Source organism: Pan troglodytes, chromosome 20 (assembly GCF_028858775.2).
Source record: "Pan troglodytes isolate AG18354 chromosome 20, NHGRI_mPanTro3-v2.0_pri, whole genome shotgun sequence".
NCBI classification, from domain to species: domain Eukaryota; kingdom Metazoa; phylum Chordata; class Mammalia; order Primates; family Hominidae; genus Pan; species Pan troglodytes.
In genome coordinates this window covers 47009872-47022448 of record NC_072418.2, presented here as the reverse complement: position 1 = coordinate 47022448, position 12577 = coordinate 47009872, and the positions used below count along the sequence as shown (strand labels likewise).

The following is a 12577-nucleotide window of genomic DNA, read 5'->3' as shown; positions in this document are numbered from 1 at the left end:
AATGCTTCTTATTTAATCATCTAAGTTCGTGGTCATTGGGTACCAGCAACAGGTGATACAGTGTCCTTGGCAGGATGGAGAAATAAGAGGGATGACAAGGTGGCCAGAAAAGATGGAGAATAAGGGAGAGTATGGGAGATGTAGTCAAGAAGCAGTGAAGAATGAAGAGTAGACCACAGGGGTTTCTAGAAGCAACTTAAAGAGGCTTTCATAAAATTAAGAAGACAGAAAGGCTCTTAAGCTGAGGAATGACAATCTGACATCCATGTCCTAAGGATCACTTTAGCTGCCATGAGGAGAACAGATGTCAGAGTGGGAAGGCACGGAGCAGGGCCACCAGCTGGAAGGAGGTTATAATAATCCAGCAAAGATGTTTGGCCATTTAGAAGAAGGTAATGGAGTTGGACGTGCACAGAAGTAAAACAGATGGAAGTCACAAACAAGGACACACAGTTGCGTGCTTCTTACCTGAATTCCCTTCTCTTTGGGTTGCTATATCCATCATCCAAAACTTTTCCTCCCTTAGAAAGTGGAAAGTATCTCGGTGGAATGGTTGATGCCCTGTAAACAGGAAAAGTCACATGCTTAATCCCAACATATTCTAGATAATATCACGGTAACACTTATTGGAAATTTAGGTTCCCACTGCACACTCAAACTTGAACACCCTAGGATACAAAACCACTCCTGGGGCCTGACATTCCCTTATAGAAGATGCCTGTCCTTACCCACTGACAGCAGGTTCCTGAAGTTCTCCAGCATCACATCTCGATACAGCTTCCTCTGGGCAAGGTCCAGCAGCCCCAGCTCCTCCTCAGTGAAGACCACTGCCACATCCTTGAAGGTCACTGCCTCCTACAGCATCAAACATATGCAACCTCAATCTCACTACCAATGGTTACTGGGAGAGAAGGAACATTGAGGAGGCCAAGAGGAAAAATGGAAAGTTTTTCAGGATCTTCAGAGATGTAGGTCAACTTATAGAATTCCCATTCATTCTAGTCTGTGTCCTGACAATGACACACCTTGATTGTCCCAAGTGTCATCAGAAGTCCAACGACGAAGAAGTCTTGTGGTCTTATTTAGTGAACTCATTGAGTTTACTTGTATGTAGCCCCCTAGGAGTCTAAATGCTGCATACTGGGCTACACGCATATAGGTTTCAATGAACCTTGCTAATAGTCCCAGCGACAGTGAGCAATTCAGTCAGTATCTGCCCGACCTGGCAGCCGGTTGATGAGGCTGTGGCTGTGAAACCCCAATCTCAGTATTCCCAATAATTATTTTTCCTTTTCCCCTTTATAATGCACATCCTGTTGGTAATTTGCGGTTCAGATCACCGCGGTAACTGACAAAGGTCCTCCTGACTCTAATCTGGAGGTGATGCTTTCCTGAACATCCCCTGACTTCTACGGGATCCCACAGTGGTGAAGAATGAGACCACGGAATACCATAGGGGTCACCAGGGTCCTTCTGATGGTACTGGGGACACCTGATCCCATTTGGGTGGCTGGCACTAGCAGGCATTTTTTGTATAGGACGTGACGTCCCTTCCTGACTGAACAACTGAGGCAGGAAGGTCTGAGCCAAACAACCAGGGGAATGGATGTCTACAATGTTAGTAGCCTCAGGACAGGGACAGACAGACTGGGTCGCTGCACCACCTCAGCCCACCCACTATCCAACAGCTATTAATCTGCTGTTCCCCCAAGGATATGGCAGCAGAGGCCTGGAAGCACAGCACATTCCTTATCTCAAGCTGCAGTCACCTCATGTCACCTGGCTAAGTGTTCCATCTGCTACCCTGCATTTATTCTATCACCAACCACAGTGACCCTCTCATCCTGACTATGGTAAACCACACCAGCATCCTTCATGCCACAGTGCACACCAACAGCTCCATAACCCTGGCTTGTCAAGTCAGAACCTGGCACCTGCCACATGAGAAAGAGCTGGAGGGCCCTGTGGTAACTGGTGTAAGGCAGCAGAATCACACAACCTCAACAAAGCTACAGTGGACTGTGCTTTCTCGCACCATGTTCCTTTGATTACCTGGATGAGAAATGTTCCACATAATGAAAACCAGGACTGGATGAGTGGTATTCCTCTCTGTAAGGGCCGCATGAATGTCATACTGGGGGAACTGACCTTATGCAACTGTGCCAAAAATGAGATGTGGCTGGCAAAAGATAATGTCCCCATTCCCACAAATGGGTCACAGAACAGCCAAACAAGGGAATGGGTGCTGTGTGCACCTGAGCCTTATGGCTTTCTCTGTGGGTGGTTTGGAGGGTGACCCAGATACAGGGTGGGCAATGTCATGCCTGGAAAGCTGGCAGACTGTTAGATCCTAAACATTGGGCTTGCTGGGGGTGCCCCTAGATGTCACCCTGGAAGCGAGATGCACCACTGGGCAAGAAGGCTAAAGCTGTGCCCCGGGCTGACTGGGGACCTGCCTGGAGGTGCAGCTAGCTCCAGATTTATGTCCTACACCTACAAGTGAATTCCCATGAAAAATGATGAGACACCTGCCACAGGCAATGGCCGATAGATACTGTTTATTCCACGGCCACTGCCTTGGGAGCCCAGCAACATCCCTTCACTCCCTCAGGAAGGTTCAAAAAACACAAGTGCTCTGTGCTTTTAGCCCTACTGGGAGGAGTGGGTCTGCAACTGCCAACACCTCTGGCCTTCTCTGGATACATAGCTATTGTAAAAACTCAATGAGAGGCAACCCAGAAGCAGGTCCACTGGCTTCAGACACTGGGGCCACCTGAATGATTCTTCTTTGGTATCTTCAGCAGCTTCTTATTTTGATAACTGGGACCTGGGCAGGATTACTACTTCAGGAAGGTCTGGCTGTGCTGCTTGTGGTCATGCTCCTCTGGGGTCCACGGAATGTATTCCAGCTATAATTCCATGAAGTTGGCAGAGATTGTGTCAGTCAAGGTGTTACACTGATCTAACAAGATCAGGGGAGGCCAGGGGAGGTCGATGGACATATGAAATGGACCAGTTTGCTAAGAGGGATATCTGGGTCAGGGGATGGACTGCAGGACAGTTGGGGTGCAGACCCCACCCAGCTCTCTCCCCTTTATTGCTTGTAGTTCTCAAGAATAACTGTAGATTATTCTAAGAATGCAATATTATGGGGAGGAACTGCCTTTGACAGTCTGGGCTTTGTTCCTCTCTCACCTGGAAGGAAGATGACCTTCAAGTTTTTCTCCATGAGTCATGGCACCCTGAAGTATATAAATGGGGGCAGGTTACCTTCTGGGGTGCCTCAGCTCTGGTGCAAGTGGGGCACATACAGTCAAGATTCCATCTGCTCCAGGTAGCTTTCTTGAGCCCTGGATGGCCAGCTCACACTGGACCCTAGGCTTCTGGGCTCGCCTGCTGCCAATCTGTAGTAATAAATCTGCTTCATGCAATCTGTTGCGTGTGAATGTGTTCTGTCCCACAGGACTCACACGAGTTGGTAATCAGTGCACAGTGAACCTGCTCCATGGTACCCTGAGACAGTTATGCAGTGTGTCTTCTGTACTCACAAGGCACAAACCACATATGCTTATTGCAGCATTTAGTGTCCTGATCAGAAGCCAGAATGCCTCAGTGCACATTCTGAGAGTCTGCCCATTTCTAACCATGTGACCTCAGACATGTTTTCCTACAAGGCTTGTTCCCTCTCTGAATAATACTTCTTACATGACAAGAGTTTTTTCAAGAATTAAGAAAAGAAATATACGGTATTTTGAAAAGTCTACGGCACAGACTGTTTAATGAACATTAGCTGGTATTACTTATTACTGTTATTACCATTATCTATTTCAGGGTTCCATAGTATTCCAGGGAACTGATGATCTATTTTTAGCTACACTAAATAATAAATATTTAATTTTACATATTTTCCATTATCAGTCCAGCAAAGATGATATGGTAAGTAGTAAGATGTAAGAACATCTGACTCTGTCTCATTTAAAATAATTTCATATGAAAATTAAAATGTGAAAAATAAGCACATTTAATATTATCATTATATAATTGCATACTTTCTTCTCGCTTTTTTCCCTACCTCTCTAATCATTCAACAGAATACAAGTACCCTAATTCTCCTTATGATAGCCAAGAGCAGTTTATAAATATTCCCATGGTTTTGTAATCTGATTAGGAAGAACAATTCATTCTATCATTCTCACTTATTATTATAAATGAGTATCACCACTTTTCAAGATTATTGGCCATCTCTATTTCTTCTTTTACAATTGCCTTTTAGTATTCTTTGTTCCAATCTGTTTGAACTTTTTTCTTTATCCTTTTAGAAGATTCTTATTCTGGATTTATTCTTCCTTAACTATCCAAGGGGTAAATATTTTTGCCCCAGGTTGTCATTTTTTCTGGTAACAATGTGTGAGGCGGGCCGGGCACGGTGGTTCACGCTTGTAATCCCAGCACTTTGGGAGGCCGAGGCAGGCAGATCATGAGGTCAGATCGAGACCATCCTGGCTAACACGGTGAAACCCCGTCTCTACTAAAAACACACAAAAAAATTAGCCGGGTGTGTGGTGGCGGGCGCCTGTAGTCCCAGCTACTCGGGAGGCTGAGGCAGGAGAACGGCGTAAACCCGGCAGGCAGAGCTGGCAGTGAGCTGAGATCGCAACACTGTACTCCAGCCTAGGCAACAGAGAGAGACTCTGTCTCAAAAAATAAAAATAAAAATAAAAAATGGTGAGGCATTTTATGCCATAAGGAGGAATTTAGGGATTTTTTTTTTTTTTTTTTTTTGAGACAGAGTCTCACTCTGTCACTCAGGCTGGAGTGCAGTGGCGCGATCTCGGCTCACTGCAAGCTCCGCCTCCTGGGTTCACGCCATTCTCCTGCCTCAGCCTGCCGAGTAGCTGGGACTACAGGCGCCCGCACCACGCCCGGCTAATTTTTTTTTTTTTCTTTTTTTTTTTGTATTTTTAGTACAGACGGGGTTTCACCATATTAGCCAGGATGGTCTCTATCTCCTGACCTAGTGATCCACCTGCCTCAGCCTCCGAAAAAGTGCTGGGATTACAGGTGTGAGCCACCGCGCCCAGCCAAAGAAAAAATGTGTGAGGTATCTTGTGCCATAAGGAGGAATTTGGAGATAAGAACAGCTGTGGTAATCACTGTCCTTGGGTACTTGGAACAATGAGTACACCTGAGTAGGTGCCAGGTCTGGAAAAGAAGAGGTCACACCAACGCAGGACAGGGAGAAGCAGCACCACCTATGGATGTCATCACTCAAGGGAGCACTCCAGACACCCACACAACAGGGCACCAGACCCTCAGTGGAGAATTTTTCTTTCTTCTCGTCTCTCTCTTTCACTTGAGCAGAATGGCTAACATTCCTGTTCCTTGATTGCCTCTGATTTTGAGCAGGTTTCTCATATTTCATGAGTTTAGGAGAAGAGATCAGGAACCTCCTCATTCTGCTGCTCTGAGAAGTAAATGAGTGACAGTACACAAGTGACTGGCCAATCTTCAGTATTACTAGACTTTTTTTGTTTTGTTTTCTTTTTTGAGACAGAGTTTCACTCTTGTTGCCCAGGCTGGAGTGCAATGGCCCAATCTCAGCTCACTGCAACCTCCGCCTCCCGGTTTGAAGTGATTCTCGTGCTTCAGCCTACCGAGTAGCTGGGATTACAGGCATGTACCACCATGCCCAGTTAATTTTGTATTTTTAGTAGAGATGGGGTTTCTCCATGTTGGTCAGACTGGTCTCGAACTCCTGACCTCAGGTGATCCGCCTGCCTCAGCCTCTCAAAGTGCTGGGATTACCAGTGTGAGCCACTGCACCCAGCCCAGTATTACTAGCCATTTTAAATGAAGGCTTTCTGGCTGGGTGCGGTGGCTTACGCCTATAATCCCAGCACTTTGGGAGGCCGAGGCGGGCAGATCACTTGAGGTCAGAAGTTCGATACAAGCCTGGCCAACATGATGAAACCCCATCTCCACTAATACTACAAAAATTAGCCAGGTGACAAGAGATCCTCAAAGTCCTGCTGTTCTCCTTGAGTCTTCCCAGGGCAGAGAAAAACATACAACAATCTGAGTAGTGAGATGGAATTTTAACAGTAAGAGAGGCAAGTCCTACTTACCTTGGACATGGTCATTTTTCCTCCTACTTTAGGGAATTTGCAGAGTCCTGAATGACACAGTTCCAGGGAAAGCAGAATTGTGCCTGGAAAGTGCCATGAAGACAGAAAAAGAGACATGAAAGGGTGGCCAGGGATGTCACCCACCAACAAGGACTCATATTGTCAATTAGCACATGAACGCTCACAGCAGCATTATTCATACTAACCCCAAATTGCACACAACCAAAAAGCTCTCCTATAGGTAAAGGGACAGAAAAATTGTGGCATATTCATACAATGGAATCTCATTTGGAAATGTAAAGGAATGAAATACTGACCCATGCAGCAACACCCGTGAACCTTGAAAACATTACAGTAAATGAAAGAAGCAAGTCACAAAAACCCACAGACCCTACGATTCCATTTATATGAAATGTCTGGAATAGACAAGTAGAATAGAATAGAAAGTAGGTTAGCAGTTGTTCTAAATTTGAGTTGAGAATGAGGTTTAAAGTAAATGGGCATGAGGAGTCCAACCGGGGGATGAAAGTGATCTCGGCTGAATTATGATGATGATTACTCCACTTCAAAGTTCCTAAAGACCACTGAACTGACTTGTATACCCGAAATGGGTGAATGCTATAACTAAAATAAACCTAGAGTTAAAAAAAAAAACTGTTAATGCACATATCATTAGAATCAATAAGACTGGTTCTGAGTCCACATTGATAGAATATTTATAGTTGAACAAATCAATGAACCAATAGAGGAGAAATGGAAGCTCTTTTTTACAAGAAAATGCCCACTAATAATGTATTTTCCCATAAGAAACTTCATAATTTAAAAAAAAGTAACATAAGAGTGGACAAATCTGAAAGACATCTTCTTGGCCAGTGACAAAGCTGAGATCACCAATGAAGGGACAAACGAACATCACTTGGACCTTGTTATGTTACAATGAAAAGGGCATCCTATTGCACCATTGTACCCCAGCCTGGGTGACAAGAGCAAAACTGTCTCAAACAAAAAAAAAACGAAAAGGGCATCTTAACACTCCTGTGGAATCCCCACCAACAATGTATAATCTAAACCTAAATGTGAAATATATCTGTAGGGGAAAGAAAAAGAGATCAGGCTGTTACTGTGTCTATGTAGAAAAAAGGAAGACATGAGAAACTCCATTTCGATCTGTACTAAGCAAAATTCTTCTGCCTTGAGATGCTGTTAATCTGTAACCCTAGCCCCAACCCTGTGCTCGCAGAAACATGTGCTGTATTGACTCAAGATTTAATGGATTTAGGGCTGTGCAGGATGTGCTTTGGTAAAAATGTGTTTGCAGGCAGTATGCTTGGTAAAAGTCATTGCCTTTCTCCAGTCTCGATTAACCAGGGACACCATACACTGCGGAAGGCCGCAGGGACCTCTGACCAAGAAAGCCTGGGCATTGTCCAAGGTTTCCACCCACTGAGACAGCCTGAGAGATGGCCTCGTGGGAAGGGAAAGACCTGACCGTCCCCCAGCCCGACACCCATAAAAGGTCTGTGCTGAGGAGGATTAGTGAAAGAGGAAGGCCTCTTTGCAGTTGAGGTAAGAGGAAGGCATCTGTCTCCTGCTCGTCCCTGGGAATGGAATGTCTCGGTGTAAAACCCAATCGTACATTCTATTTACTGAGATAGGAGAAAACCGCCTTATGGCTGGAGGTGAGACATACTGGCGGCAATACTGCTCTTTACTGCACTGAGATGTTTGTGTAAAGTCACACATAAATCTGGCCTATGTGCACATTCAGGCACAACTCCTTTCCTTGAACTTATTTATGACAGAGTCCTTTGCTCACATGTTTTCCGGCTGACCCTCTCCCCACCATTACCCTATAGTCCTTCCACATCCCCCTTACCAAGATAGTAGAGATAGTGATCAATAAATACTGAGGGAACTCAGAGACCAGTGCCGGTACAGGTCCTCACTTGCTGAGCGCCGGTCCCCTGGGCCCACTTTTCTTCCTCTATACTTTGTGTCTGTGTCTTATTTCTTTTCTCAGTTTCTCATTTCCACCTTGTGAGAAACACCCACAGGTGTGGAGAGGCAGGCCCCCTTCAATATCAAACTCCAAATGAACAACTATGGAAATGTGACAGCTAAAGACAACGCATAAACTGGACTTTGAATAGGTGAAGGGTGGGGCAGAGGACAGTCATAAGGACTTTAAATGAAAAATTTAACAAATTCATATATGGAACTGCAGATTAGATAACATGATGCTAGGTAATATGCTATCCAACACTATCTAGTAAGTACACTACAAATACTAGTATTCTTTTAACACATCTATCTGACATGTAATCGGTAACAGTATTATTTAACATAATATCCAATATTATCTACCATGTTATGTGAAACCCTATAACCAGCCCTTCCTAAACGCCTCTTACCAAGACACCCCACAATTACCGTGGTATGTGGGCTTCCTTGCTACAGAAAGCTACCAATCAGCTGTCTCTGGTTACAGGTATGTTCCTGGTGGTATTTGGTTGATGGTCATCAACAAAGCAAACAGGAAAAATGTAAACACTTGGCAAATTTGGGTAAAGGGTATATGAGAATTTCTTATACTGTTTTTGCAATTTTTCTATAGCTTTGAAATGATATCAAACGTTTTAAAATATCAGGAAACAAGAGACCACCACTCACCAAGTGACAGGGACAACTTTAAGGCTTTCATTTGTATTATCTCTTTCAACTCGCAAAACAATTCTATTAGGATGACCCTATAAGCACCATTTTAAAGAACAGCAATGGGAAGTACAGAGACATTAACATTCCACATCACACTGCGGGAAAGAGTGTACACACTGCATACGTAGGGAGGCGGACTGAGCGAGGTCAAAGTCCTGGAAACCCTCAGAGCAGGGCACACAGGGCCACCCCAATCCCACCCCCCGGGACGCGAGCAAAGCCCCCCGACGCCAGAAGGCTCCGCTGACGGGAACAATAAACACTCTCCCCGCCCTCGCACCTCTAAACCTCTGCTCTTCGCCAAGGCTTCTTTTCCCCTGAGACGATCATCGATCATCGGGTGGTTGCGAGCCTCAAGCAAAGGCGGTTCGTTCAAAATGTCCTGCAAGACGCAGAAATGGCTCAAACTACCCGGGTCATTAAAGCAGCAACCTCAGGCTAGGAGACCGGAAGTGTCCTCTCTGCGCCAGAGTGTCTGGACTCCACTCCCCAGAATTCCCCGGACCCGCCCCCCTGAGCCAAAGGGCCCGGGACTCCGCAGAGTGTCTGGACTATCGTTCCCAGAATTCAACGGTTCACCTGCCAGAGCCAAAATGCCCAGTGTTCCACGAGCCAGTGGACTACTCTTCCCAGAATTCTCCGGAAACGCCTACCTGAGCTGAAGTATCAGGAATCCCGCAAGGTGTCTGGACTGCAGAGCCTCAGATGCAAAAGGAAAATGTCCATCATCTCACCCTTTAGGCGCAAGTGTTGCGACTACATGGTGCTCCTCGATTACACTTCCCGCAACACCCACGGGGAACGAATTTCATAGCCCCAGGTTCCTGGTGGGGAATGCAGACTGTTACCCTGACAGTTGTCCTTCCCAGAGTCCTCGAGCGAAAATATTGAATAGAAAGAATTTATGAAGTCTAAATGTCTCCCATGATTGACAGGAGTGTTCTTGGACAGGGAACAAGCGAGGAGATACAATATTCAAGGAGCTAGAGAGAGTGACTGTTGAGCCGTCAGATGGCTGAAAGGAGGCTCAGGGTTTAAAGCAAGGATATCCAACTCCAGGGCCACAGACTTGTACCGGTCCACTGACTGTTAGGAACCGGGCGGCACAGCAGGAAGTGAGCGGCAAGTGAGGGAGCATTATGGCCTGAGCTCCACCTCCTGTGAGATCAGCCCAGCATTACATTCTCATAGGAGCGCGAACCCTATTGTGAACTGTGCGTGCGAAGGATCTAGGTCAGGCGCTCCTTATGAGAATCTAATGGCTGAGGTGGAACAGTTTCGTCCCGAAACCATTCCCCAGTCCGTGGAAAAATTGTCTTCCACAAAACCGGTCCATGGTGCTAAAACGGTTGGGGACCACTAGTTTAAATAATGAGCCAGGTAGAATGGGTTGGGAGGGGCAATGAGAAGCCAGGAAAGCATCAGCCCCTGTAACTGAAAAGTAGATCAGTGGCTTCCCGTTTGCAAAGTCCAGTTAACAAGAGGGAGATCTGGTATAAAGAAAGTGATTTATCCTAGAGCTAGCGTAGGGGAAGAAGCACAGGTGTTGTCTTTAAGTGCACTGCTTGGCTTTTAGAGCAGAAAGCAGGCACTTTTAAAAGGTAGGGGAGGAAGAGGGAAGGGGTCTGTGAGCTGGCTTGGTGCCTTATCTATTAGGCAGTTGAGTTGGCTTTTTCATGGGCAGAAATAAGTTGTAACCAGAAGGGAGAGAGTAGCAGGCATGCTTTCAACTGTTGTCTCTTCAGGCAACCTCCTGGTGAGTGAGAGTTCAGAGGCCAGCATGCTTTAGTTTGTAAATTGACTGTTAATTCTGGAGGAGAGTTCTGGCTTGGAGCACACAGTTAGATGAACTTTCCCTGTAGGAAGTGTCTGGTGAAGGGGAGGTAAAAGTCTATATTTGCATTTTTAAAGGGCTACGTAGAAAGTGGGGAACTAAGGGAATGTGAAAAGAGAGAGAAATAAATAAGCTGTCTCTTAGAAAAATGGTGGTTCTCAGTTACACCCCTAGTCCAGATGCTGTGGTACCACTGGTTTGACAGGAAAAACAAAATTCCAGCCACCAATGGAGATGCTGTGTCCTCATGGAAAAGCTACATTTAACATTCTCATGGTAGTAATATTTCTACTTTAGATGTAGAAACACTAAATTTCAGAGAAGTTAGTGAATTGCTAAGTATCTTAAAGCAAGTATAACTGTTGAAGAGCTTGGCATTGGTATCAATCTGACACCCAATGTCTGATTCAATGCCATAAAACTGGAGAAGATTCTGTAGGTGACGGAGCATGATTTATTATTAAGAGTTTCTTCCTTTCCATTTCTTGGTTAAAATATCTTCATTATAGGAAACAATTTGAAAACTGGCATATGTTAGTTGAAAGACATTAATAATAGTATAAAGCTAAATCAGGAAACAATTCATCTAAAATCCTCTTTTGAAGATAAACCAGATTTTTTGTCCTCCCAAATAAACATACATTGACCTGTCGACCTATATTTTTCTTTTTAAAAAGAGTCTAATGTCCTGTATCCATTTTCCTAAAGTAAAAAAAATTAAAACATTAAAAAAAGACTGTTCACAATTTTTTTTTTTGATACAGAGTCTTACTGTTTTGCCCAGGCCAGAATGCAGTGCGTGATCTCGGCTCACTGCAACCTCCGCTTCCTGAGTTCAAGTGATTCTCCTGCCTCAGCCTCCCAAGTAGCTGGGACTACAGGCATGTACCACTACGCCTGGCTAATTTTTTGTATTTTTAGTAGAGAAGGGGGTTTCACCGTGTTAGCCAGGATGGTCTCAATCTCCTGACCTCGTGATCTGCCCACCTTGGCCTCCCAAAGTGCTGGGATTACAGGTGAGAGCCACTGCGCCTGGCTGACGTTTCACAATTTGGTTTGGACAAAAATTAAGGTGACTGAGCAACCACATAGTGCCAAACAAATTTTCAATGCCCCCTTGAAAATTGAGTGATGGCTATTCCTATACCAATTACAGCTGTATCCTTACTCTACTCTGCATTCACAAAAGATAAAATTTATTGATACTCTCAGTGGTAGTGTATGCAAGGAGCTGAGCCTGAGATGTTAGGCGGCACCTGGCATCAAAGGCCCCTGCTGTTACCCACGTCCCTGTGCTCTGGGCCTCTGATGGGAGGAGCAGCCTCCAAGATCTGTGAAATGCCTTTGGGGTCATTCTTCCATTGTCTTGGACAATAGGTCCCGGTTTGAGTTGACATGGCCAATCCATACTAATCTCATAAATCAGTTGTTCAGCCACACCCTTGTTTTCTCCAGGACAGGGTTTTGCATGTTTTCCAAAGTAGATAAGCTGCAAATTTTAAAAGTATTTAGTTCTCTTTACCTTTTAATTAGTAATTCCGGCTTTCAGTCACTTCTTACTTTCTACATTTTACTATAGGTAGTCAAGATTATTCAAGATGCAACTTCAACACATTGTTAAGAAATAGCGTCAGTTAAATATTCAATTACATTGCTCACAAGTTCTACCTACCAAAAAACACTAGGACCTGAATATAATTCAGCCAAATTATTTGCCCCTTTATAACAAGAACCCCGCTTTCTTCAGTTTCCAGTAACATGTTCCACATTTCTGACTGAGGTCTCATCGTAATGGCCTTTACTGTCCATATTTCTATCAGCATTCTGATTGTGACCACATAGGTTTACTCTAAGAAGACTGATGTTTTCTCTAGCTCTCATTCTGTCCTTCTGAGCCCTAACC

The 12577-nt window shown here is 44.8% G+C and overlaps 1 protein-coding gene across 3 annotated transcripts in view; it reads right to left on the bottom strand.

The window, feature by feature from the left end:
• ZNF284 (zinc finger protein 284) overlaps positions 1-9993 on the bottom strand; it is a 38245-nt gene extending 28252 nt beyond the window's left edge. The window contains exons 1-5 of one of the 3 annotated variants that reach the window (XM_063801853.1): positions 9494-9958; positions 9121-9222; positions 6126-6208; positions 729-855; positions 469-561 (exon numbers count right to left, since the gene is read on the bottom strand). In XM_063801853.1, coding sequence (XP_063657923.1) covers positions 469-561; positions 729-855; positions 6126-6140 — 235 coding nt within the window. In that variant the 5' untranslated portion in view covers positions 6141-6208; positions 9121-9222; positions 9494-9958. Of the gene's footprint in view, positions 1-468; positions 562-728; positions 856-6125; positions 6209-9120; positions 9299-9493 lie in introns of those variants that run through there. The other 2 variants (XM_054674111.2, XM_063801854.1) reach the window with 2 other exon arrangements.
• Positions 9994-12577: the final 2584 nt, after the last annotated feature.